This window comes from Eleutherodactylus coqui, chromosome 1 (assembly GCF_035609145.1).
Source record: "Eleutherodactylus coqui strain aEleCoq1 chromosome 1, aEleCoq1.hap1, whole genome shotgun sequence".
NCBI classification, from domain to species: Eukaryota; Metazoa; Chordata; class Amphibia; order Anura; family Eleutherodactylidae; genus Eleutherodactylus; species Eleutherodactylus coqui.
Genome location: NC_089837.1, coordinates 10,524,985 through 10,552,865, shown reverse-complemented (window position 1 = coordinate 10,552,865; position 27,881 = coordinate 10,524,985). Strand labels below are relative to the sequence as shown.

Here is a 27,881-nt window from a genome sequence, read left to right as displayed (position 1 = left end):
CGGGCTACGCAGTCTCCAAACTTCTGGCCCTGCGCCAGGGTTGTAAGATGGCGGAGGACTACTGTTCCCAATTCCGTCAACATTGTACGGAATCCCGGTGGAACGATGCCGCCCTAAAAGACTTATTTTTGACCGGTCTGTCTGAGGGTCTCAAGGATCTACTTGTGGCCCACCCAGAGCCTAAAACCCTGGAGCAAGCCATGTCGCTGGCTATTCGAGCCGACCGACGTTTGAGGGCCAGACACGCCGCTCGGACCACCCCACTCCCCACGTCTACTTCTTCGACTGACCCGACCTGTTACCCTCCCACCACCGAGGCCATGGAGCTGGGAGCCGTGAACCCCGAGCAACGACGGGAACACCGCCTGAAGAAGAACCTCTGCTTCTACTGTGGGGAGCCGGGTCACCGCATTGCTACCTGCGCTAAGAAGCCACGGCAGAAAGAACTCCCGCTCCTAGGCAGTTGTCGGGGGGACTGTCTAGGAGCCAAGGTACTCCCTGTGTTGTCCAAAATGTTAGTGCCTTGCACCCTAGAATTTCATGCTTTCCACCGTACTGGGCAAGCCTTTGTCGATTCGGGGGCTGCGGCTAATTTCGTTAACTTTAATTTCGTTGCTCAACTGTCCGGGGTTTTGTTACGTCTAGAAACTCCGATTCTGGTTTCAGGAGTGGACTCCACTCCTTTGCAAGCAGGGGTGGTTAATCTGGTGACCCCTGAAGTAAGGTTTACTATAGGAGCCTTACACGTGGAAACCTGCACCTTTCTAGTGATGAGAGATTTGTCTGTGGACGTCGTCCTAGGCCTCCCCTGGCTCCGGGAGCACAACCCGGTAGTAAATTGGGACACGTTGGAACTGGTAAAGTGGGGTCCCCGCTGTGCCAACCACCTTCGTGCGGTGAAGGTGGGAATCTCCACCTGCGAGGGGAGCCCCCTACCAGAATACCTCTCCGAGTTTTCTGACGTGTTCTCCAAACAATTATCTGAAGCTCTGCCCCCTCATAGGGAATGGGACTGTAAAATAGACTTGATTCCTGGGGCCAAACTTCCTAAGGGCCGCATTTATAACGTTACGGTTCCAGAGAGAGAATCCATGAGGGACTACATCCAGGACAGCCTGGCCAAGGGGCACATCCGGCCCTCAGAATCCCCGGTGGGTGCCGGGTTTTTCTTCGTTGAGAAGAAGGATGGGGGTCTCCGGCCCTGCATTGACTATAGAGAGCTAAATAAAATCACAGTCCGAAACCAGTATGCTCTTCCACTCATTCCTGACCTCCTCAACCAGGTCGCTGGTGCCCGATGGTTTTCCAAACTTGATCTCAGGGGAGCATACAACCTCATCCGCATTCGGGAGGGGGATGAGTGGAAAACCGCCTTCAATACGCCCCTCGGGCATTTTGAATACCTAGTTATGCCTTTTGGATTGTGTAACGCCCCCGCCATTTTTCAGGGGTACATGAACTCAGTGTTTCAGGATATCATGGGGGTGTTCGTGGTTGTATATCTAGACGACATTTTGATTTTTTCCTCCGACTTGCCGAGTCACCATACTCACGTTCAGACTGTGCTAGCTCGACTCAGACATAACAAGCTGTTTGCTAAACTCGAGAAATGTGTTTTCGGGGTACAAAGGATATCATTTTTGGGGTATATCATCACGCCATGCGACTTCCAGATGGATCCTGAAAAGGTGAAGGCCATCACGGAGTGGGCCCAGCCAGGGTCGTTGAAAGCCCTTCAACGCTTCCTCGGCTTCGCCAACTACTATCGCAAATTCATTAAAGACTTCTCCGTGGTGGCTAAACCTCTAACGGACCTCACCAGAAAGGGGGCAGATGTGAGGACCTGGTCTTCTGAGGCTCTGAGGGCCTTCAATACCCTAAAGGCGGCGTTCTCGTCTGCACCTGTCCTAGTACAACCGGATCTGTCCAGTCCTTTTGTGGTGGAGGTAGATGCCTCTGAGTTTGGTGTGGGAGCGGTACTGTCCCAAGGTCCCTCCACTCTCACCAACCTTAGACCGTGTGCCTATTTTTCTAGGAAGTTTTCGTCCACCGAACGGAACTATGATATAGGCAACCGGGAATTGCTGGCGATTAAGTGGGCTTTTGAAGAGTGGAGGCATTTTTTGGAAGGAGCCCATCACCAGATTACGGTACTCACTGACCATAAAAACCTCACTTATCTAGATTCCGCTAAGAGGTTAAATGCTCGGCAAGCCCGCTGGGCCTTGTTTTTCTCTCGGTTCAATTTTGTTGTTACCTATAGACCCGGTTCTAAGAATGTCAAGGCTGATGCCCTGTCTAGGAGTTTTGGTTCTCCGGAACCTTCCGAGCCGGAGCCTGAGAGCATTCTCTCCCCTGGGGTGGTCCTCGCTGCTGTCTCCTCCGACCTTTCACCTCTCATTCACGCCGCTCAACAATCTGCTCCTGAAGCCCTTCCGGAAGGCAAATTATTTGTCCCGTTGTCACTGAGATTGAAAGTGTTAGAGGAGACACATGCTTCAGTCCTAGCTGGACACCCCGGTATCAGGGGTACTCTGGAGTTAGCGGCCAGACTCTATTGGTGGCCGCACATGGCCAAGGATGTACGGGTATTTGTGTCCGCGTGCCCGGTTTGCGCAAGGGGGAAGAACCTCAGGAGACGTCCTGAGGGGCCTCTTCTGCCCTTGCCCATTCCGTCCAGGCCATGGTCCCAGTTGTCCATGGATTTTATTACTGATCTGCCATCCTCGCTGGGGAATACGGTCATTTGGGTAATAGTTGACCGTTTCTCCAAAATGTCTCATTTTGTTCCACTTGGCAAGTTGCCTAACGCCAAACTTTTGTCTGAGCTGTTCATCAAGGAGATTGTTCGGTTACATGGGATCCCCGAGGATATTGTGTCTGATAGAGGGGTTCAGTTCGTCGCTCGCTTCTGGCGAGCCTTCTGTAAAAATCTAAACGTTAATTTGTCCTTTTCCTCTGCCTTCCATCCCGAGAGTAACGGACAAACGGAACGGATGAACCAAGAACTTATCCAGTATCTGCGACTGTTTGTCTCTGATAACCAGCATCAGTGGGCCAACTACTTACCTCTCGCCGAATTTGCTATTAACAACCATGGTAACTCGTCGACCCAACTGTCACCTTTTTTTTGTAACTATGGGTTCCATCCCCGGTTCTCGCTTTCTACTCCTTTGGTCTCGAACAATCCGGCCGCCGACATATCCGCCGAAGAACTGTGCACAGTTTGGGCCCAGGTTCGTAAGAACCTTCAGGGTTCCCAAGAGAAACTGCGTAAATACGCAAATAAAAGACGTACTATCTCTGCACCTTTTGTGGTCGGGGAGCAGGTTTTATTATCATCTAAGAATCTGAGACTTAAGGTTCCCTCCCTGAAACTTGCTCCTCGGTTCATTGGCCCATTTACGGTTTCTCAGGTTATCAACCCGGTGTCATATAAGTTGGCACTTCCTGACCCCTGGAAGGTCCACAAGGTTTTTCACAAAAACTTGCTTAAGAAGTATGTGACTCCAGTTCTCCCCACCCAGAACCCGCCTCCTCCCTCTCTGGTACAGGGGGAACTGGAGTATGAAGTAGAAAGGCTTGTGGATGCCCGACGGGTTAGAGGTGGGCTGCAGTACCTGGTCCACTGGAGAGGATTTGGCCCTGAGGATAGGACGTGGGTCCCTGCCAGGGACGTTCATGCGCCACGCCTAGTCCAGGCATTCCACAGGGCTTTCCCGCTTAAGCCCGCACCTGGCCATGGGGGTCCGGTGTACCCCCGTAGAAGGGGGGGTACTGTCAGAACCGGCAACTCTCGGGGCCGCCGTGCCCGCACCACCGGTCCGGCCACCCGGGGTGCGGGAGCGCGGCGCAGAGGTACCCCGGTTCTTGTGATCTCCCCGGGCCGCTGTAAGACTGGTCGCCGCCGGGTTACTAGGGAGGCAGCTGGTGCTTCTAGTGTCCTGACTACCAGGCTGGCTTCCCTAGTAACTGTCTGTGCAGCTAGACTGGGGGCGTGTCCCCAGCACCGCCCTGATTAGCCCTGCTGCTGTCAGGCTCCCCGCCCCAATCAGCTTCTGGGGCGGGAGCGCTGACAGCATTTAAATAGGTGTGTTTTCCTCTCAGGCCTCGCCAGTGTTAGTTTGGTTCTCCAGCTGCACCCGCGTTTATCCTGACTGCTCTTGTGACCTCGGCTTTTCTGACACCTGCTTTTGGACTTGACTACGTTTTGCCTGACCCCTCCGTACTGCGTACCCTCTTGTTGCCGACCCGGATTGTCTGACCATTCTACCGTTGCTTGTCTCAGTGTCTGTTTGTCTCCCGTGTCCCGCTTCCCTAGTGAGGGTAGGGACCGTCGCCCAGTTGTCGCCCTGGGGGTTAGCCCAGGGGGGCAAGTAGGCAGGGACAGGGGTTGCGGGATATCTCAGGGACCCCCATATCCCGGACACTGTCCTGACAGCTTTAAGTACTCGGCGGTCACCTGATCTCACCAGCCACTCACTGCAGGGGGGTGGGATAGGGCTGGCACGTCACAGCAGGAAGTGGTAATGCCTTCCCCGCATGTCTGTTGGCCAGAAAATGGTGCTAAACATGCAGGGAATGGAAATGCAATTGACTTGAGTACCGCATGGGAACCACTAATAGATAAGACTTAACTTTTAATAAAGAACTAATTAAAATAATGCGCAGCTTAAATATGGTTCAAATTTTCTATGCACTTTTAGAACCGGGGTAGTGCTGTATTTGCACAATCAGTCATATGTTTATAGTTCTTGGGCTAGCATGACATGCGTTCAGGATAGTCCAAGATATGACAGATAGTAAGTATATCGCAGCTTATTCACTGTGATCACCAATATGTGAGTTTCTATTGGAAATATCTCAATTATCCTCAGACATGATCATTAATGCATAAGATCATATCTGTTGAGATCCAATACTAATGCTCACTTATGTCACTTATAGTTCTCTAGACCTGGAGCCAATAACTGTGCATGAATCGTATAGAGCTCTATACAAGCACATACTTGATATAATCAAGTTACTATTGTCCTATCGCTCACAGTTTCATCATGACATAACCATTAGAAGGTGGGAGTGCGTGTATTAGAAAGCACTCCATTCACAGTGAGCTGTTGTGCTAATAGTGCATTACCCCATCTGGTTGTAAAGGATAATATCACCAAGCATAATAGCTATATTGTGATTAATGCCTTCCAGATTAATAAGAGAGCTAAGTTTTCTGCCTGTGATTTCTAGGCAGAAACAAACTCTCTTAGAAAAAAACAGGAGGAATGGGATATTTTTTTTATTTTTATATTATCCCACATTCCTCACTCACTATAGAAGATGCTATCTAGAGTTTTAAAGTCATCTCCTATTCTATTGCCTGCCACCAACGCATTTCTGCAATAAGATGTATGCTATTGCTTCATCAGGGTGGTTATTAGAGGAGGACAAGCACATGCAGCCTCTCGGCTGTAAAGATCTGAGCATAGATGGTACGTGGCCCGTTCTCACGGGTATATAAGGCCAAAGCCACGCCCACCCTAAATGGGGGAGCGTCCCCTGCAACCAATGAGCGGCCAGCAGCACACACACACCTCCTGCAGGGTATCGCGTTGTCACGGCGGTCCGCGCATGCGCACTCGCCGCCAAGGTCCGTCTGCCAACCACTGCCAACCAGCGGAGAGCGCCGCCGGGTGACGCGGAGGGCGCGACGGTACCATAGCAACGGAGCGCACGGGACAGCAGGAGAGGGAGCCGCTTGCCGTTCTGGAGACTTACATTCCCCACAGGGCTGATGTTATAGTAGTTTTGTGTTCTCATTCATTTAGGATGTATACTTAAGATTAGAAGTAAACCAAGCACAGTATGATTTAAAGTAAAAGTATTAAAGCATAGTTTAGCTCAAATACTCTCATTAAGATTTTTTGGCATAATTATACTTGATACATCAGGGATAGAGGCATAATGTAAAGGGTTCATGAACACCCTTGATGTTTTACTATGCAGTTATATAGTGAAAAAAGTACATGGGTATGTTTTATATCCCATGTCTTATATGTTTCCTTTTTCAGCAACTGCATGTAATCTCTTTATAATCCGTTATTATTCCTTGTAAATTCCATACTGTTACACGCATATGTTACACGCATATTGATTCTATGGACCGGAGAAATTGAGGACTTCCATAAATTTGTCGCTAACCTAAATAAGAATGACCTTGGCTTATATTTCACGGCTGAAATACATCCTAACACAATTGTATTCTTGGATCTCAAAATCACTAAATGTGAAGACGGTAACCTTGAAACAACAATTTTCCGCAAACCCACAGCGACGAATACCCTACTTCACTGGGAGAGTCATCACCCAGTCTCACTTAAACGTGGGATCCCCAAGGGACAACAGATATGGGTACGGAGAAACTGTTCTTCTGACAGTGATTTTCTGATAAAATCTAATGAAATATCCAACCGATTCATCAATAGGGGCTATCCCCGAGAAGTGGTATTAGGAGCTATGGATCATGTGAAGGACATGAATAGAGACAATCTTCTGGCCCAAAGGGACCGATCAAGTGGTGATGGAAAGATTAGAGTTGTGGGTACCTATGATGACTGTTCTAGGGAGGTAAGAGGTATATTATCTAAATATTGGCACATTCTCCATCGTGATGGGGACATCTCTGAATACTTACCGGAAAAACCCCTCATAACCTATAGGAGGGGACGGAATCTGGGAGACCGCTTAGTCCACAGTCACTTAACCCCTTTGACATCTCCAACTACATGGCTCAACTCTGAATTACCCAAAGGTTCGTATCCCTGTTCGGGCTGTAAGGCTTGTAAGTTTATGAAGCGTGGAACAACATTCACCAGCTCATCTACAGGCCTTGAATACAAAATCAGGGAATTCATCAATTGTCGATCTACAGGTGTCGTGTACAAGGCTACTTGTCCCTGCCCCCTCGACTATGTTGGGAAGACAATCCAACAACTGCGACGACGTGTTTTGGGACACATCGGCAACATAGATCGAGGGGAACATACAAGTTTGGCCACTCATATCAGAGAATGTCACAATAACAATCCCAATGTGGTGAAATTTCAGGGAATAGAGACCATCAGGGAAAATGGCAGAAGAGGCAATCGGGACCGGAGACTGCTCCAAAAAGAAACCCAATGGATTTACCGCCTGAAGTCATGTAATCCAAAGGGACTAAATGAACAACAATCATATATTTCATTTATTTAAAGCTACATGAATAATATATGATTAGTGTTGATCAATAATATGGTCTCACATCTGAGAAAATGTCTTGTTCTAGCATGCTATACTTTGTCTCAAAGAATGGTGGGGATATAGAGACCAATTATTGCATACAAGTTTATTGACAATAGAAATTCTATGCGATGGTCATAATGTATCAATCCTATATCCGTTCTTTGTCTATCATAGAACAATCCCATTGCATGCATAGAACACTCCATCGATATGATGGAAAGACATGGAACAATAATAAACCCTAGAATAGGGGAATCAAAGAGATCATGGAAAGCTGTTGTAATAGGAAACATGTGATAATAAGACATACGATATATAACAGTCCCTTGCATTCTGTCCATTATATAACCATATAGTAATACATCACCAATTACTGTATTTATTGATAATAAGAACTCTATGTTATGGTCACAATGCATTAATCCTATATCCGTCCTTTTGTGTGCCAAAGAACAATTTCAAGGCATGCGTGTAACAGTATGGAATTTACAAGGAATAATAACGGATTATAAAGAGATTACATGCAGTTGCTGAAAAAGGAAACATATAAGACATGGGATATAAAACATACCCATGTACTTTTTTCACTATATAACTGCATAGTAAAACATCAAGGGTGTTCATGAACCCTTTACATTATGCCTCTATCCCTGATGTATCAAGTATAATTATGCCAAAAAATCTTAATGAGAGTATTTGAGCTAAACTATGCTTTAATACTTTTACTTTAAATCATACTGTGCTTGGTTTACTTCTAATCTTAAGTATACATCCTAAATGAATGAGAACACAAAACTACTATAACATCAGCCCTGTGGGGAATGTAAGTCTCCAGAACGGCAAGCGGCTCCCTCTCCTGCTGTCCCGTGCGCTCCGTTGCTATGGTACCGTCGCGCCCTCCGCGTCACCCGGCGGCGCTCTCCGCTGGTTGGCAGTGGTTGGCAGACGGACCTTGGCGGCGAGTGCGCATGCGCGGACCGCCGTGACAACGCGATACCCTGCAGGAGGTGTGTGTGTGCTGCTGGCCGCTCATTGGTTGCAGGGGACGCTCCCCCATTTAGGGTGGGCGTGGCTTTGGCCTTATATACCCGTGAGAACGGGCCACGTACCATCTATGCTCAGATCTTTACAGCCGAGAGGCTGCATGTGCTTGTCCTCCTCTAATAACCACCCTGATGAAGCAATAGCATACATCTTATTGCAGAAACGCGTTGGTGGCAGGCAATAGAATAGGAGATGACTTTAAAACTCTAGATAGCATCTTCTATAGTGAGTGAGGAATGTGGGATAATATAAAAATAAAAAAAATATCCCATTCCTCCTGTTTTTTTCTAAGAGAGTTTGTTTCTGCCTAGAAATCACAGGCAGAAAACTTAGCTCTCTTATCAATCTGGAAGGCATTAATCACAATATAGCTATTATGCTTGGTGATATTATCCTTTACAACCAGATGGGGTAATGCACTATTAGCACAACAGCTCACTGTGAATGGAGTGCTTTCTAATACACGCACTCCCACCTTCTAATGGTTATGTCATGATGAAACTGTGAGCGATAGGACAATAGTAACTTGATTATATCAAGTATGTGCTTGTATAGAGCTCTATACGATTCATGCACAGTTATTGGCTCCAGGTCTAGAGAACTATAAGTGACATAAGTGAGCATTAGTATTGGATCTCAACAGATATGATCTTATGCATTAATGATCATGTCTGAGGATAATTGAGATATTTCCAATAGAAACTCACATATTGGTGATCACAGTGAATAAGCTGCGATATACTTACTATCTGTCATATCTTGGACTATCCTGAACGCATGTCATGCTAGCCCAAGAACTATAAACATATGACTGATTGTGCAAATACAGCACTACCCCGGTTCTAAAAGTGCATAGAAAATTTGAACCATATTTAAGCTGCGCATTATTTTAATTAGTTCTTTATTAAAAGTTAAGTCTTATCTATTAGTGGTTCCCAACAGTGATTAAGTTTTGTTCCAGTGGGAACTTTTCTGCCTCGGTGATAAATGAGTACCGCATGGTGTTCGACTAAAGTAACAAGCATCTCGAGTACCCTAATGCTCAAACAAGCATCAAGCTCGGACGAGTGTGCTCGCTCATCTCTAATGAGGATGTATTACATCATTCATGTTTGGATTTGACTATTATGTATTATAATAAGTGTTTGGCATGATATATTGGTTGCTGCAATATATATTAATAGTGATTAGGAGGTGTTCGCCCCCGTATCGGCCACCAGGTAGATTTTCTATAAAAGGATCTTGCACTTTGGCTATTTTTATGTTTCTGATTACAAGTATTCTCTTAATTCCACTCTATACATATAGCCAACAATATGAGCGGTTACTTTAGTGTTGGAGCTATATGTTCTGGTATAGTGGTGGTTTATAGTGAGGATCCGCGGAGTATTGCGTTGCTATGACAACATTTTGTTGTCATTACACAGGTCCTCTATAGCCAGTATATGCTGTGGTGATCGCGAGGCTAGAGACATGTGCACACTAGGCACTGATACTTGGCAGTGAATATGTCAGTCACTTATCGCGATGATTGGTTAACCCCGCGCATTGCAGACGAATGTTTCTGTGTTGGACCAGTACACACGCCGTAGCTGCTCCCGGTCTCATACCTGCCACCATTGGGGAGTAAACACTCTACGCAACAGGTGGGGTCCTGTGATTTCAATCATTTGTCTTAATTTTTGATTGTGATTGGTTTCTGCAATGTACAGTGGGGAAAAAAAGTATTTAGTCAGATACCAATTGTACAAGCTCCCCCACTTAAAAAGATGAGAGAGGCCTGTAATTGACATCATAGGTAGACCTCAACTATGAGAGATAACATGAGAAAACACATCCAGAAAATCACATTGTCTGATTTTTAATTAATTTATTTGCAAATTATGGTGGAAAATAAGTATTTGGTCAATAACAAAAGTTCATCTCAATACTTTGTTATATATCCTTTATTGGCAATGACAGAGGTCAAACGTTTTCTCTAAGTTCTCACAAGGTTGGCACACACTGTTGCTGGTATGTTGGCCGATTCCTCAATGCAGATCTCCTCAAAAGCAGTGATATTTGGGGCTGTCGCTGAGCAACACGGACTTTCAACTCCCTCCAAAGGTTTTCTATAGGGTTGAGATCTGGAGACTGGCTAGGCCACTCCGGGACCTTGAAATGCTTCTTACGAAGTCACTCCTTCATTGCCCTGGTGGTGTGCTTGGGATCATTGTCATGCTGAAAGACCCAGCCACGTTTCATCTTCAGTGCCCTTGCTGATGGAAGGAGGTTTGCACTCAAAATCTCACGATACATGGCCCCATTCATTCTTTCACGTATACGGATCAGTTGTCCTGGTCCCTTTGCAGAGAAAAAGCCCCAAAGAATGATGTTGCCACCCCCATGCTTCACAGTAGGTATGGTGTTCTTTGGATGCAACTCAGCATTCTTTCTCCTTCAAACACGATAGGTTGTGTTTCTACCAAACAGTTCTACTTTGGTTTCACCTGACCATATAACATTCTCCCAATACTCTTCTGGATCATCCAAATGCTCTCTAGCAAACTTCAGTCGGCCCCGGACATGTACTGGCTTAAGCAGGGGGACACGTCTGGCACTGCAGGACCCGAGTGGTGGCGTAGTGTGTTACTGATGGTAGCCTTTGTTACGTTGGTCCCAGCTCTCTGCAGGTCATTCACTAGGTTCTCCCGTGCGGTTCTGGGAATTTTGCTCACCGTTCTTGTGATCATTTTGACCCCATGGGATGAGATCTTGCGTGGAGCCCCAGATCGAGGGAGATTATCAGTGGTCTTGTATCTCTTCCATTTTCTAATTATTGCTACCACAGTTTATTTCTTCACACCAAGCTGCTTGCCTATTGCAGATTCAGTCTTCCCAGTCTGGTGCAGGGCTATAATTTTGTTTCTGGTGTCCTTCAATGGCTCTTTGGTCTTCACCATAGTGGAGTTTGGAGTGTGACTGCTTGAGGTTGTGGACAGGTGTCTTTTATACTGATAACAAGTTCAAACAGGTTCCATTAATACAGGTAATGAGTGGAGGACAGAGGAGCCTCTTAAAGAAGAAGTTACAGTTCTGTGAGACCCCAAAATCCTGCTTGTTTGTAGGAGACCAAATACTTATTTTCCACCATAATTTGCAAATAAATTTGTTAAAAATCAGACAATGTGATTTTCTGGATGTGTTTTCTAATGTTGTCTCTCATAGTTGAGGTCTACCTATGATGTCAATTACAGGCCTCTCTCATCTTTTTAAGTGGGAGAACTTGTACAATTGGTATCTGACTAAATACTTTTTTTCCCCACTGTATATAGCCTCTGCTTGACAAAGACTCCGGAAGGAGTTGAAACGTTGCTGCTCTGTCCTTTTTGTATGGATTAATAAAGAAACATCATCTTAGATTACTGGTGGTGCTGCTCGATTTATGTTCCCCTCAGGAAGACCCCGTGGAGCTAACTCCTGAGAACAAGGAATTTGTTCCTCCAAGTCCAGTGACATCACTGAAAATACAATCCCTTCAGAGATAATATGCATCCATCTGAAATTTCTGGAACCATGCTCCTGGACAAAACATTTGCCTGGACATTTTTACTGCCCGGACGGTACATGACGATAAAGTTGAAACGTAAAAAAAAAACAATGACCACCGCACTGGCCTCGAATTAGTCCTTTTAGCTGACCTTAAATTCAGTAACACAGTTACTGCTTACTGGCAGCAGGCATGACACCCAGGTACCAAATCTCCACATGGTTTTGTTGGCAGTCCAGGACCAATGTTACAGGGGTGCATTTAAGTGGAATTTTAATAGTTTTCCCAACATTATGACAAGCACAGATGACACAACCTTGCCCAAACCTGGCAGCAGCATTATAGAATTCTGGGGCTACCTAATGTTGACTTACCAAACTCACCATAGCTTTCTTGGACTGATGGGTAAGTCCATGAGATCAGGTATAGGTCATTGGATGGAGTACCCTAGGTAAGCATAAGCTAGCACCCACCCTTCAAAGCCCTTCACTATCCTGGACCTGGACTTTCTAGTCAATTCCTCTTTTTCCTGAGCAGTGGCTTGATCCTAAAGTTTCTGTAGAAGCTTCATATCCGCCTTCCCCGGCACAAGCTGCACTGTGCACACATTCACAGAGAGGAGGGATAGCAACTCCACAGCCTTAGCTGCTAAGTCTGCTCTCCGGTTTTCATAAGTCTCTTATGTCTGACCTCTAGTATGAGCCTACACTTTCATCATACTTTGGGCAGTTCCAGAGCTCTCAAACACTGCGCTACCAGTTTGGCATTTTGATGGGCTTCCCAGAGGATTAGGTAAAGTCTCTGGCTCACCTTAAAGGGGTTGTCCTGCGCCGAAACGTTTTTTGTTTTTTTTTCAACCCCCCCCCCCCCCGTTCGGCGCGAGACAACCCCGATGCAGGGGTTAAAAAAGAACACCGGAGAGTGCTTACCTGAATCCCCGCGCTCCGGTGACTTCTTACTTACCTGCTGAAGATGGCCGCCGGGATCCTCTCCCTCGGTGGACCGCAGGGCTTCTGTGCGGTCCATTGCCGATTCCAGCCTCCTGATTGGCTGGAATCGGCACGTGACGTGGGGCGGAGCTACACGGAGCTACACGGAGCCCCATTCAGAAAAGAAGAAGACCCGGACTGCGCAAGCACGGCTAATTTGGCCATTAGACGGCGAAATTTAGTCGGCTCCATGGAAACGAGGACGCTAGCAACGGAGCAGGTAAGTGAAAAACTTCTTATAACTTCTGTATGGCTCATAATTAATGCACAATGTACATTACAAAGTGCATTAATATGGCCATACAGAAGTGTATAGACCCACTTGCTGCCGCGGGACAACCCCTTTAAGGGCAAGTAGTCATGACATATACCAAAGCAGTATTGACTGTCAGTGTAAATGTTGGCTACATGATGCTGACATGTGTCTTACCTGCTCAAGTTTTGGCTATTCTTTAACCTCATTGGCATACCTACCAAGCATACCGTCTGAGACAGTTTTCAAAGTAAGACAAATATAAAACACAGGTTTATTTACTCTTTAGTATATGTAAGTAAAATAGTTAATTAACATATAGGCATTGAGATCACATGGGTAACAAAGATAAGCATCAATACGTCACCGGATATTGTAGCATCACTCCGCAATCGGGGGATCTCCAGGTACGATTTATAGGAGGAATCCGGGAGTACGCCGATACGTCTATCGACCACAGCAAAACGAGTCCCAGATTCTCCTTGAAGATCACTGTTATTTATGCTGTTCTTACATTACGTGGCATATCTGCTTCTGCGCAGTTATGGGTATATACGTCATTCTAATATGGCTATTCAGGTTCTAGACATGCGTAGTAGATGATTGGCAACAAAATATATTGAATATTTTGTCCATGAAGTTATCGACATCTGTGTTGTATTATGAGTCATTCTTGCTGTAACATACCATATATGTCCAAAATATTCTGCTTTTGAACAAATGTTAGCAGAATATTCAGACGGGTCATTAGTTCATTGAAGTTCTGGTTAACTCATACGGCAACTAGTTATTTGATTACCTTAATTTCCCTGCCTCTGACACAATCATCCAGTTCAATCGTATCCCATACGTATCACAATCGGTCCTTAATCATTCACTATTTGCCGTATGATACCATTAAAATTTGGGGTTTTCTACAGAATACCTTATATGCCATGAAACAATTCCATAGCGATAAAAGTATTACAACTATGGCCAATACCAAAACAGGATGTATTAGCCAATTAAGAGTGGTTTGTGCAGATGATGAATAACCCATAAAGATGTCATACCAATGGTGTGACGTGGCATCAGCAATAGCCGATCCCATCTTTACAATTTTGCCAGCTATTACAGTAGTACTTACAATATGCGTTGCCAAAGATCTATTAAGCAATTTAATATGTTGCTGTACTTCTTCTGTGTCTTCTAACAACTTTTTGAATTTGGTCAAATTTAGATCCCAATTTGACACATTTAAAGGCAGTGGTTGCCAATTGACAGCCACTGTCTTGTCTTGTTCAGGTAATAACACAAAGGTCTCATTTTCCCAAACAAGTGCAGATACGTTTCGCAAGCATCCTGAAAATGGGACAACCATCCCAGGTACAACAGGATGATTACTTGCCAAACATACCTCCTGTGGGGCTATTTCAACCATCATCTTAAAAGTGAGTGGCAGCACAGTCCATTCACATACATTGATCGTATTTTGTAATAAGCATGGTTCATAAACAGCCGATTGGACCTTGCATATGGTCCCTTCTAATGTATCATCACACAATGATAAATCATGAGTTCTATTTTGGTCATCAATGTAAATCCCGTTAAATCTAGGTACCCAGAAATGCATATCTTCTGGAACACCTATAAGTAAGGGGAGAACTACAAACTTACACATCACATTCTTTTTAGTAACATTGTATATGAACACCGAACACATGACGCCAAGGATTCCAAAAATGATTATGTGATTCTAGAGAAGGCAAGGAAACAAGCATTATTCCCGCAAATAGCACTTTTCTTGTGGGACATATTCCCATTTCTCTACTCCGGGTCGCATAATAAGCAAAGTTCGATCTTTCCCCACAGCAATAACCTCTGCCGGGGAGGGCGGTCCTTGGTGATTCTGAACCCATATTTTGGCCCCTACATTAGTAACATCAGTTGAGCCAAAACCTTTATCTCCTCTTACAGTAAGTTCAGTGGGAGCCGCCCCTTCTTCCACTTGTGTCAGATACACTGGTATTAATAGCAGCTGTGCCATGCGCTCCTTTTTCCCTATTATCAGAGGATCTGTTCCTAAATTTATCATGATTACTTTAATTTCCCCCTGATAATCTGCATCTATGACTCCCCCTAGGACTACTGCACTTCTCAGAGCAAAACTTGATCTAGTGGCTATCTGCCCGAAGTGATTCTCCGGGATCTTGCATCCTATCCCTGTGGGAATAGTACTCACCTTTCCCGGGGCTATCACCACCGTATCAAGAGCGTATAGATCCAACCCTGCAGCGGCAGGAGTGGCTCTATAAGGTGCCTGCGCATCTGGATTAATTTTCCAGTATAAGATTGTCTCTACCTTAGCTACATCTATACTGAGATTGGGTGTTAGCATGCGCATTAAGGGTGTCATAGAATCAGTGATGGGCCTGTTGTTGATAATCTGTAAAGCAGCAGTCAGATTATCTCTCCATTGACCATATTTGTCGGTCTCAGTGAGCTTCTTCAGGGTAGATTTTAATAACCCATTCATTCGTTCCACCAGGCCCGCGGCCTGTGGATAGTAGGGCATATGATATACCCACTCTATGTTGTTTTTACTGGCATACTCTTTTACCTGATTTCCGGTAAAATGTGAACCATTGTCTGTCTGGATCTGCAGGGGAGTCCCATAATACTGGGTAATAACTTCCAGAGTACGTAAAGTACTCCATTGTGTTGCTGTTTTACACGGGAATCCCACCATCAGACCTGAGAATGTATCTACTGCTGTACAAATATACTTACATCCTCTGCTCTCAGGGAGGGGCCCTACAAAATCCATCTGCCAAATCTGCGCTGGCAACTGGCCCTTCCCTATGTGTCCCATTACTGTATGAGGCACTTCTCGTTTTTGCACATGTTGACATACTGGACATTGCGCGATTACTTGTTTGATCATGTCCACTGTCAATGGGATACCTCTTTCTTGTGCCCACCTGTAAGTGGCCTTCTCTCCCAAGTGTCCACTTTTTTGGTGAGCCCAAACAGCTGTACCTTGAAGCCATGCTTCCTTTTCCTTGTCAGGTTCTTGTACGGCAACAGAAATCGATGCTGCCGCATCTGCTTGAGAATTAAATAAACGTTCCAATGAGTCAAGAGGGACATGAGCATCAACATGAAACACAGTACTTTTGGTACTCCTAATGAATTCCTCTATATCTTGCCAAAGCTCCTTCCCCCACAATTCCTTACCATGAATGTTCCAGTCGTTCTTCTTCCATCCCATAATCCAAGTGGCCAAACCATTGGCAACTGACCATGAGTCCGTATACAAATGACATTCTTGCCCTTGCTCCTGCTTCAGAGCTAAGAATACTGCACAAAGTTCTGCATATTGACTACTCTTACCTTCTCCTTCCATGACCAACGTCTTGTCTAATTTTGGATTAAAGGCTACACTTTTCCATCTACGTCTTCCACTGATATACTTGGCCGAACCATCCGTGAACCAAGCATGCTCTTTTTGGGAGTCTGTCAACTCAGAGTAAGGTATTCCCCACTTTACTGGGGATTCCTCCATTTGCGCTACTGGTGTAACCTGACCATCTGGAGGGATATCAGCTATCTTTTCATGCAGGGCAGCTATCCCCCCTTCACCTTTTTTCGCTCTTTCCGAGATGTACCATTTCCACTTAATGGTACTCTGCTCCTGGGCATGTCCTATCCGATTGGACTTTGGATTAGATAATACCCAACTCATGATGGGTATTTGCGGCCTTAGAAGGACTATGTGTCCTGTCGTCAATTGTTCAGTATCCACCAGGGCCCAATAACATGCCAACAGCTGTTGCTCCAGTGGAGTGTATTTTTCTCCTGCATCTGGTAATTTCCGATTCCAGAAGCCTAGTGGCACTCTTTTGCCCCCTTGCTTCTGCCACAATGACCAGTTTGCATACATATGCTGAACTGATACATGAAGTTCTATCTCACCATCTTGTAAAGGCCATAAATCTACAGCCTGTTGTATGGCTTCTTTTACTGCCTCAAATGCAACCTGTTGCTCTTCTCCCCACGTGAACTCGTACTTCTTGCGAGTCACCTTGTAAAGAGGAGCAAGAAGCTGCCCCAGATGCGGAATGTGTTGTCTCCAGAATCCAAACAATCCTATGTAGGATTGTGTTTCCTTCTTGTCTTTCGGAGTGGGAAAATTTAAGATTTTCTGCCTTGCCTTAGGGAGAATCTCCCTATGGCCCTTATTCCATTGAATTCCTAAGAATTTCACCGTCTGAGAGGGGCCCTGCACCTTGCTATCATTTATTTCCCATCCTTTTTCTCGCAAATGATGTAACAGTCTGTCCAATTGTTTCTTTACAGATTGTTCATCTGGTCCCTGAATCATTATATCATCGATATAATGTGAAAACTGCATTTCTGATGGTAAATCAAACTCATCCAAATGTTCTGCCACCGTCCGGTGACAGATGGTTGGACTATGTATCCAACCTTGTGGCAATCGAGTGAACGTATATTGACGTCCTTGCCACGTAAAGGCAAACTGATCTTGTGCCTTTTCTTCTATTGGAATTGTGAAGAACGCTTGTGCGATATCAATCACAGCGTACCATTGTCCACTGTGACTTTGGATCTGCTCCACAATTGTAATGGTGTCTGGGACAGCTGCCATCAAGGGAGGTGTTTGTTTATTCAACTCCCTGTAATCGACAGTCATCCTCCAAGACCCATCACTTTTCTTCACAGGCCATACCGGATTGTTCCATGCTGTGGTTGCAGGCCTCACAACCCCAGCATCGACCAAATCCTTAATGGTTTCTCCTATTTCCTTGTGACCTCCAGGAATTCTGTATTGCTTCATAGCAACCAGTTTTCCTGCAGGAGGGATATGTACGGGTGGCATTTTGACCTTTCCCACCGTAACTGGACAAGCTTTTATCCCTATTTTCCTTACGCCAAAGGCAAACTTACCATCTTCAAGGTGTAGTGTCAATCCTTTCAGAATATCTATGCCAATTATATATTCCGGAATAGGTACTACTAACACCGTGTATTTACGTAAGGGCAAATTGCCCAGTTTCAAAGTTACCTGTGTCTGTACTCCTTCGGTAACTTTTCCTCCCAATCCTGAAATATTAACTTTTGGACCTTTAAACTTTTTGGGATTTCCATAAATCAGAGTAGCCTCCGCCCCTGTATCTACTAAAGCTGGGACCCTTTGGACATTACCCCCTTTCCAATGTATGGCTAGCGGGACGTAGGGTCTGTCATCCCGCCTAACCCAGACAGGGGCTTGGCTTGCTACCTATGCGGAATCAGAATCTGATTCCTCCAGGAGCGGAGCAGATGGCTTCAAATGGTCCTGCACTTGGGTAGCTACCATTGCAGCCATCTCCTTCCATGGATAGATCTTTTGAAAGTCCTCCCATTCTAATTTCTTAGGTTCTAAATTAGTGACCTGCTTCTCTCTCTTTTTAGAAGCTTTTGGGGCCACTGAATCTTCCCTTTTATCCACCTTTTTGTTGGATAATACCTTCTGTTTATAAAGACGCCACAAATCACCTGTATCTTTTCCATCAATGGCGTCCTTGGAGACTCCAGCTTTCAGGAGAGCCTGAAACATATCTCTACGAGATACCCTTGGCACTCCTGAATCACCAGTCCCCTGGGAACTAGGATTCCTAGACCTATCACGATCTGTTCGCTTTTCCTCTCTATCCCAGTTTCCCATATCTTGCAATTCCCGCATTCTAGCCACGACCGCAGACATTGGCTCATTAGTCATGGATAGAAGTAGGGTCATCATCACGGCTTTATAAGCCGGAGGTGCAGTCTTAATTAAACGATTTCTAACTCCTGCTGTCAGCCGAGTCTCCAAATAATCTTCCATATGCTCGATGATAATTAATGAGACCCTCATAGCTTCCTCCTTCAACCTTTCAATGCCATCCCTGATAGTGTACCAAGGTTTGTCATTGATTGGAATGTCTGCCTCTGTCGGGAACTTATTAAGAAACCCATTGGTTACTATATTAAACAGGGAAATAGCATTTTCTCCTTGATGATTAGGAAAGTATTCTCTAAAATTTCTACTGATTACTGGATCTCTGGTTAGAGTAACAAATCTCATTGCATCTTTTGGATCCAACATTACCCCAGTCGCCCCGTGCTCAAATAGACGGACCAACCATGGTATGTCAGATTCCCCAGGCTTTTGCCTAAATCTACTCAGTATATCATCAACTTCTGACTGAGAGAAATCCTCTAGGGTAAGCCTGGTGCGCCTATGTGGCACCAATTCTTCTTGCACCAACAGTCTCCCATCGGCATCGTACATATAGTTTCCCTGATCGTCATACCTGGGCAACCTTTGCCCATCATGACCTACGATAGGCTGGGTATCGGGTCCATATTCAGTAGTTTCCTTCCTTCTGCTAATGGGCTGGGCACGTTTTAAAGCAGGTGGATCAATTATTGGATTGGGTGGGTCCTCCCAATCCCACTTATGCCAGTCCTCCTCCCCCGAAGAAGATGAGGAATCCCATAAGTCTCCATCCCACTTATCTGGGTCCCAGTTCACAGAAGCAGAAGCTATAGCTTTCGATACCTTTCGCTTATCAACTTTACCTTTGCGTCCCTTATATTTATTCTGAGCAACTTTTACAACAGCCTTTTCTGCAATATTCTGGTAATGTTCTATTTTTTCCTTTATCAGCCTTTGGTTACATTCCAACACCACTCTCTTTCCTTCAGATTCTGCTAACTTTTGTTCCGTCTGATTAAGTTTTCTTATTAGTTGGGACTTCTTCTTATGGATATTCCTATAGGCTGAGGCCAATACCCAATTTCTCCTACCCAACTGAACTGCGTCACCTGCCTTGGCAGGGGTCTCCTCGAGTACCTTAACGACATCGAGGGGCTCTGAATCTTTTAGCTTACTATCCCATGATTCTGCAAGCCCACTATGCATCAACTCCTGAGCTAATATATCATAGGGCCCCTCGGACCAGCCGGGGATGTCTATTTTCTGAACGATTTTAGTTTTATCTTTCTTGGTTCTTTTTCTAAACATATTGTTGTCTTATTGGCAAAATGCCAATTGGTGAAACTTTGCACAGAGGTCCCCTTTACTGCGAGACACCACCCTGCAAATTGGCACCAATTTCCCAAGTCCTGTCTCAAAGTTACAGAACTCCGAAAATTTTGGCAACGTGCCAATTTGGTGAAATTTTGCACAGAGGTCCCCCTTACGGCGAGGCACCACCCTGCAAACTGGCACCAATTTCCCAAGTCCTGTCTCAAAGTTACAGAACTCCGAAAGTTTTGGCAACGTGCCAATTTGGTGAAACTCTGCACAGAGTTCCCCTTTACAAAATTTTGGCAACGTGCCAATCTGGTGAAACTTTGCACAGAGGTCCCCCTTACGGCGAGGCACCACCCTGCAAACTGGCACCGATTTCCCGAGTCCTGTCTCAAAGTTACAGAACTCCGAAAATTTTGGCAACGTGCCAATTGGTGAAATTTTGCACAAAGGTCCCGCTTATTGCTAGACACAACCGTGCAAACTGGCACCAATCTCCCAAGTCCTGCCTCAAAGTTACAGAACTTATAAAATTTTGGCAGTATGCCAATGGGTTCAACAGGGACTACTTACTGCGACTATCAATGTGTATTTACTATTATTACTCTATCACTTATCAAAGCAAAGTTATAACCATTTGAACCCCTTGGCAATGGGCCAAAAATCTAATATGGTGACAGCAGCCCCCCCCGTGCACTGAGAAGCACTGTCACAATACCAAATTATACAGTAATATAACCTTACCAAAGACAACAATATATATATATATATATATATATATATATATATATATCCTGCCAGACTACGCCAATTTATGTCTTACCTGCTCAAGTTTTGGCTATTCTTTAACCTCATTGGCATACCTACCAAGCATACCGTCTGAGACAGTTTTCAAAGTAAGACAAATATAAAACACAGGTTTATTTACTCTTTAGTATATGTAAGTAAAATAGTTAATTAACATATAGGCATTGAGATCACATGGGTAACAAAGATAAGCATCAATACGTCACCGGATATTGTAGCATCACTCCGCAATCGGGGGATCTCCAGGTACGATTTATAGGAGGAATCCGGGAGTACGCCGATACGTCTATCGACCACAGCAAAACGAGTCCCAGATTCTCCTTGAAGATCACTGTTATTTATGCTGTTCTTACATTACGTGGCATATCTGCTTCTGCGCAGTTATGGGTATATACGTCATTCTAATATGGCTATTCAGGTTCTAGACATGCGTAGTAGATGATTGGCAACAAAATATATTGAATATTTTGTCCATGAAGTTATCGACATCTGTGTTGTATTATGAGTCATTCTTGCTGTAACATACCATATATGTCCAAAATATTCTGCTTTTGAACAAATGTTAGCAGAATATTCAGACGGGTCATTAGTTCATTGAAGTTCTGGTTAACTCATACGGCAACTAGTTATTTGATTACCTTAATTTCCCTGCCTCTGACACAATCATCCAGTTCAATCGTATCCCATACGTATCACAACATGCTGGAAGGCAATGCTTCACTCTCCAGCACTATGGCATAACCCGTTTGTGGTTTTCCATCCCTATAGGAGCGGGATCCATCTGCATACTGTTCAGTATCTACATTTAGGATTAGGATCTCACTGACATTGGCAAGTGGTTTAGTTTCTGTTTTCATTAGTTCAAAACAGTCATGTTCTGTTAACCCCTCACCTTTCCCCTCCTGTACATCAGGATGAAGCGTAGCAGAATTCAATGCTGTATATCTTTTGATTGTAGCATTTGGTGGAGTCCCGCATTCTCCACCATGGGACATGTCTCATCTGCATTGAAATGCAATATCCCAAGAACCCTACTTTGGTTTTAGCAACTTGCAGTTTGTTCTTTGAAACAGTACGCCCTTCAATTCTGAGATACCAGGAGGGATAGGGTTTCCTTTAAACAAACATCCTTAGTTTTAGTACAAAGCATCAAATCATCAACCTATTGTAACAACTGGGTCTGTTCATCCTGCAGATGGCAGGATGATAGTACATAGAATAAAGTTTGTGAAAAGTCTGACAGAGAGGTTACCCCTCTCTCTGCAACCGTAACTTAATCCTTTCATACAAAACTCTTCTCTGTTTGGTGAAAACCGTGATATATTCCCAACTTTATCCCCTGAAATCTCTGGAGCACCATCAGTGCAATACCAGGTGGAACAACCAAAGAAATCATCACTGAGATGGACTGTTTTGGGGCTTTTTTTTTAATTGAACTTGTCCTTTATGCTCCCAGCAACCACTAATGTCTGTTCTAGTGGAGCATACTTATCTTTTCACTTCCTCCCATAAGCCGTTAATAAAACAGTTACTGAAAAGCCGAGCATCTTTACTAGCAGTTGCACTGATATCATATTCCTGATCCACAAATACATTAGCACATCTGGGTGATGGTTTGTGGTCTCCTCTGTGCCTTGCACAGCTTCAGGCAAATCTGTATAGAGTGCACCAGTTAACTCTGGAAGGCGTGCATGGACAGCCGTCTGGAGTCAGCTGTTTTCTTATTAACAGCAACATTCTCTGGTTCCAGTCAGTCAGTTCAGACATTATGAACTGTCATCACTATTGGTGCTCCAGCAGCTATAGAACACAATTATGCTAAATCACTGCAAGTAGCATCATAATTCATTTGGTTCTATGCCTTTATAAGAATCCTATTGGGTTCTTATAAGACTCTGGCAACTTACTTGCCATGATCAACTGTTCACTTTGTGACCAGGGTTAATACCAGTTAGTAATTTATGTCTTTCTCTCTCCCACTCTGTCCCCCTGCATCATTGGATTTTGTATGATAGCAGAGTATGCTCCAGTCTCCAAGGAGCAGAGTGCATGACTCTTACAGGGTCTAACTTTCTGAATGTCCCACATTAATACACTTCTTTACACACCCTGCTGCACTACCATATGAGCAGCTTCTCCCCCTCCTATCTCCGTGCCTTTCCCTTGTAGGCTACAAGTCATTGTGGGCAGGACTCTCTTGCCCTCCATACTAGTCTGTCACATATTATTTCATGTATAATGTTCTTGGTTTTATGCTATGTAATGTAAAATGCTTTTAGTCGCATCAAAATACCGCACGCTAGATTGTAACCTGAAATACGCTAAGGTACACCAAACAGTGGTAAACAATTCAAACATCCACAACAAGGAAATACTGTCCCTAAATGACCTAACCCACAGAAGGGACCTGCTTATACGCAGGTAACCCACCCTGAGAAGTGCAAACCTGATCATGTACCTAGGCCACTAGCTGACCTTATGTGGGATAGGAGAAAATCACAACAAACAAGTTGAACAAAATAAACCTGTAAGGACCAGCGGTTCACGGGTCCCTCATACCCTCACCACCTGTCCTGTCACATGGGCTGCCACTGTGCGGCGCAGGGGATCCCCAACCTCGTCACCTCCCCTGGCCGCGAAGGTCCTCCTCGCCGCTGGGTTGCCAGGGACACGGTGAGTGCTGCCCCCCGCCGCGTCCTCGGTCTCATGGCAACCAGGCATGTATCTCCTTCCCTGCCTCCTGCAGCACTCAGCTGCTGTCAGACTCCCTGCCCCCCATCAGCTGCTGGGGCGGGAGCTCTGACAACATTTAAACCTGCTTGTGTCTGCAGACCAGTGCCACTGTTAGTTTGGGCTTCCTACGACTCCTCTCGTTGCCGACCCGGATAGTCTGACATTCCTTGCTGTTGTTTGTTCCAGTGTCTGTGTACTTGTTAGTCCCAGCGTTCCCCTTCCTTAGTGAGTGTAGGGACCGTCACCTAGTTGTCGCCCTGGGGCTTAGCCCAGGGGGGCAAGAAGGTAGGGACAGGGGTATCTTCAGGGACCTCCAGTTTCCTGGACCCCGAGTCCTGACAAAACCACTATACTTAGCTTGAGAAGACTCAGGCAAGCAGGACATACAGCTGCAAGTTCTGACTTCACCCAAAGCCATAGGAAGACTGAAAAATTAAGCAGCCCTTGAGCTTAGCACCAGGCCAAACTAAATAATCCTGACAAATTATCCACAGGTGAGGCCAAGCATGTCTCACCTAATACCACTCCCACTAGAGCCAGACGATAAAGAAATACATACAAAACCTGTACCAGATTCTTTAGAAAGGAAACGATCCCAGAACTGCAGCAACACTTTTCTTATATGCTGCACCCTGGAATTAATGTGTTAAGGTTTGCTGCTGGGATCTGTTGTATTATATGGATTTTAAGCAACATAGCTTCACGGGTGGATTTGATTGAGCTGGCTGGGTGTGGATTGCTCCAGCCAGCCAATACTCAAGATCTGTTGCTCATATATATCAACTCCTCTGCTAGAGGCTGCTGGCCTTTTCTATGTTTGTTCAAGATGTTCACTGTGCTTATGCAGGATATGTTTGTGCTATACAAATAAAGATTATTATTATTTATTATTATTAACAGTGTCATGCTCCTGCATGTCTGTTTATGTGGCTGGACATGAGTCTATGCAGTATTCAGGATGTTCCGTCTGAACAGAGTCCTGCTCCTATGAGTCTGTGCAGCTCTCAGTACATGTAGCGAGAACAGAGTCTTGCTGTGGGTCCTTTATCACCTAGAATAAGGTAGATCCCTAGGTTCCAGTGTGGCATCATCCCTATCAGGATGATTGCCCTGCATTGTAGGCAGGTTACCAGGGGTTAGTTGTCTCGTAAGTGTAGGGCCCCACAAGACAACGGGGACCCTTGAAGTAGGCTTGCAGGCTTCAGTATCTTGGCCAAAAATACAAACTAATACCTTGTATTGTATTTATTCCATCTGTTTATACATGCAGGTATGTTTGGTGCATATTTTGAGTGTTTATCAGCTGTTGGTTTGTGTCTGTCCACAAGTATCAAGTCCGTTACGCAGTTCTGCTGTTCAGTTTGGTTTCACCAGTATGAGAGTGTGAGTGGCATAATGTTTATGTCTGTTTGCCAGTCACGTCAGTGAGTTTTGCGTCTAGTCTGCAGTTTTGCAGTTCAGTATGAGTTCATCTACTGGCAAGTTTCATGTCCAGTTTGCAGTTTCACAGTTCCCGTGCTAGTAAGACTCTGCAGAGTGTTCATGTCCCAGTTTGATGTTTCATAATGACACTTAAAGTGACAACTTACTATTGTTCATTTTTAATCTGGTACTTCTGACATCTGTTACATCATGCTACTTCTTGTAACATGTTCACCTTCACAGATATGGAAAGATGCTTGAAGTGTCCGGAGGATCAGTGGTCAAATGACAGAAGAGATGGCTGCATTCTGAGACCCATTGAATTCCTGTCTTATGGAGACACTCTGGGGATTTCTCTTCTTGCTATTGCTGGACTGTTTTGTATCTTCACAGCTGTGATATTAGGAATATTTATCACATACAAAGACACAGCTATCGTAAAAGCCAATAACCGGAACCTCAGCTTTATACTTCTGCTCTCTCTCATCTTATCCTTCCTCTGGCTTCTGTTCTTCATTGGACGTCCCACAAGGATTTCATGTCTCCTCCGACAAGTGGCTTTTGGAATCATTTTTACAATTGCTGTTTCTGCAGTTTTGGCTAAAACAGTCACCGTGATTTTGGCCTTCAGAGCCACCAAACCAAACAGGACACTGAGGAGATGGCTCTGGAGACATGTTTCTACATTTCTTCTGATTATCTGCTCTTCCATTGAGGTTGTGATCTGTGTCTTCTGGTTGTCTTTCTCTCCACCATTCCCAGATTATAAAACTGAGGTAGAGGTTGGGAAGATAATCCTACAATGTAATGAGGGATCTGTCATTGCTTTCTACATGGTCCTTGGCTACATGGGATTCCTGGCTGTGTTGAACTTTATTATAGCATTTCTAGCCAGGAAGCTTCCAGATGTCTTCAATGAGGCTCAGTACATCACCTTCAGCATGCTCGTCTTCTGTAGTGTCTGGATCTGCTTCATCCCAGCCTATCTCAGCACCAAGGGGAAATACATGGTGGCTGTAGAAGCTTTCACCATCTTAGCTTCCAGTGCTGGACTTCTGGGCTGTATCTTCATACCCAAATGTTACATTATCCTACTGCGACCAGAACTGAATATGAAAGGAAATTTAGTTATTCAGAGGAAAACTGAGAACTTGAATTGATAAATCTGGAAAAAAGCTATGGAGATAAATAGATCCTCCTATATGTAACTCATTAGAAATGTTCTGTAGTTTTAGATTTATATTTAAAAACAGTGGAGAAACAAAAAAAAATAGTGAAAGAAATCCATGTGTAGTTTGGTGTATGGTATATTATAGCCTTAGATTTCTTATGTGTAACAATGCCTGGATATTGATTACCTTAGGATAGGTCATCAACATCAGATTGGCCATCAATGCCAGATCACTCCAAGCACCTCCACCAAGGAGCCATGGCACACAGGTCAAAACTGCAGCCTCTTCATGTGAATCAGGCATATGGACAATCTGTAGATGTAGTAACTGGTATAACAGTTTGGTTACATTCATTAAAAGAGACAGAGCTGCAAAATTAATACATCAACAATATTATAGGCCCAAAGAAGAGGCAGAAGAGCTATGGCACATTCAAGCAACTGATTGGTAGGGATTCTGGGAGTGAGAAGCCAACCAATATGATATTAATGCCTTAGCCTGAGAATTGGTCACACCTGGAAACACCCAAGTACGTATTTTATATGTTACCTTTACAAGAGTAATGGTAACACTGATTTCTCTCTGACTTCATTACGTTCATGTATACCTCCTTACTACCATTCCCACGTGTGTGTCCATATGTATCATGGCCCTGAATAATAACACTGCATTCTAGGAACTCCCCATGATGCGTCAAAAAGAGTAGGTGGTGCCACAAACCTAAGGGCTTATGGCTCGTGGCATGGAACCCAGTGTCTATTTCCAGTGTCAAGTACTCCTTGCAAGATGGGTCATACATGCCCCAAGAGTCATTGCGAGCCGGAGTCACTCACATACTAGATACAGGCATCCCTAGCTCTCGTATTAGAGTTTATAGGATTTTTGTAGAGGGAAAGGACTGACTAATTAAGGTTAACGTGGACAAGGAGGAAAGAAGAGAGGGGTAGTGCAAAACCTGTACAGCCATGTTTATGGTGAAGGGTGAAACTACATATGTGGTGAAGTGAGTACAATGGTATCTTCAATGGTGGAGGTGCTGCCTAACCAGATGATGCACCACCTGGGTGGGTGTGATTGAGCAAGAGAATAGGACTAAAAACTGTCAGGGAAGACGGCACACCACATTTTAAATTGAAGCATGTAGGAAGTGACCAAAGGTCTGAAAAACTTCTCCATTTATTTAATAAAATACATGATCAGCATATGAAAACACATTTCAGGGTTAACCCCTTCAGCAGTTCAGCTGATGTTTAAAATATGCAAGCAAGTAGAAGGTGGAAGAGTAGAAGAAAAGAAACGTATTATATGTATCTGTTATATAAACTTTTTCGGGTTAGATGTAGTATGTATGTGTGTATATATACACACATATATATACACACACATACACAATATATATATATATATACACTCAATCATACACACAATCATACAACGCCTTAATAAATTAGTATATATACAGCACTTTAGTATATGTAGAAAATGATAGAAAAAATGAATATGCATAAAACTGTTAGAAATAGGTCTAAAGTAAATGACCATAAGTATAGTAAAAGGCTATACAGGAAAAATTTCTGATATAAGTGGACGTACATAGAAAATA

At 44.4% G+C, this 27,881-nt stretch overlaps 1 protein-coding gene across 1 annotated transcript in view; it reads left to right on the top strand.

Moving 5' to 3' along the window:
- LOC136619031 (vomeronasal type-2 receptor 26-like) overlaps positions 1-26,269 on the top strand; it is a 178,826-nt gene extending 152,557 nt beyond the window's left edge. Inside the window, exon 5 of the mRNA XM_066594373.1 lies at positions 25,350-26,269. Within this exon, the coding sequence (XP_066450470.1) occupies positions 25,350-26,266 (917 nt within the window). The 3' untranslated portion in view covers positions 26,267-26,269. The remainder of the gene's footprint in view (positions 1-25,349) is intronic.
- The last annotated feature ends 1,612 nt before the right edge of the window (positions 26,270-27,881 follow it).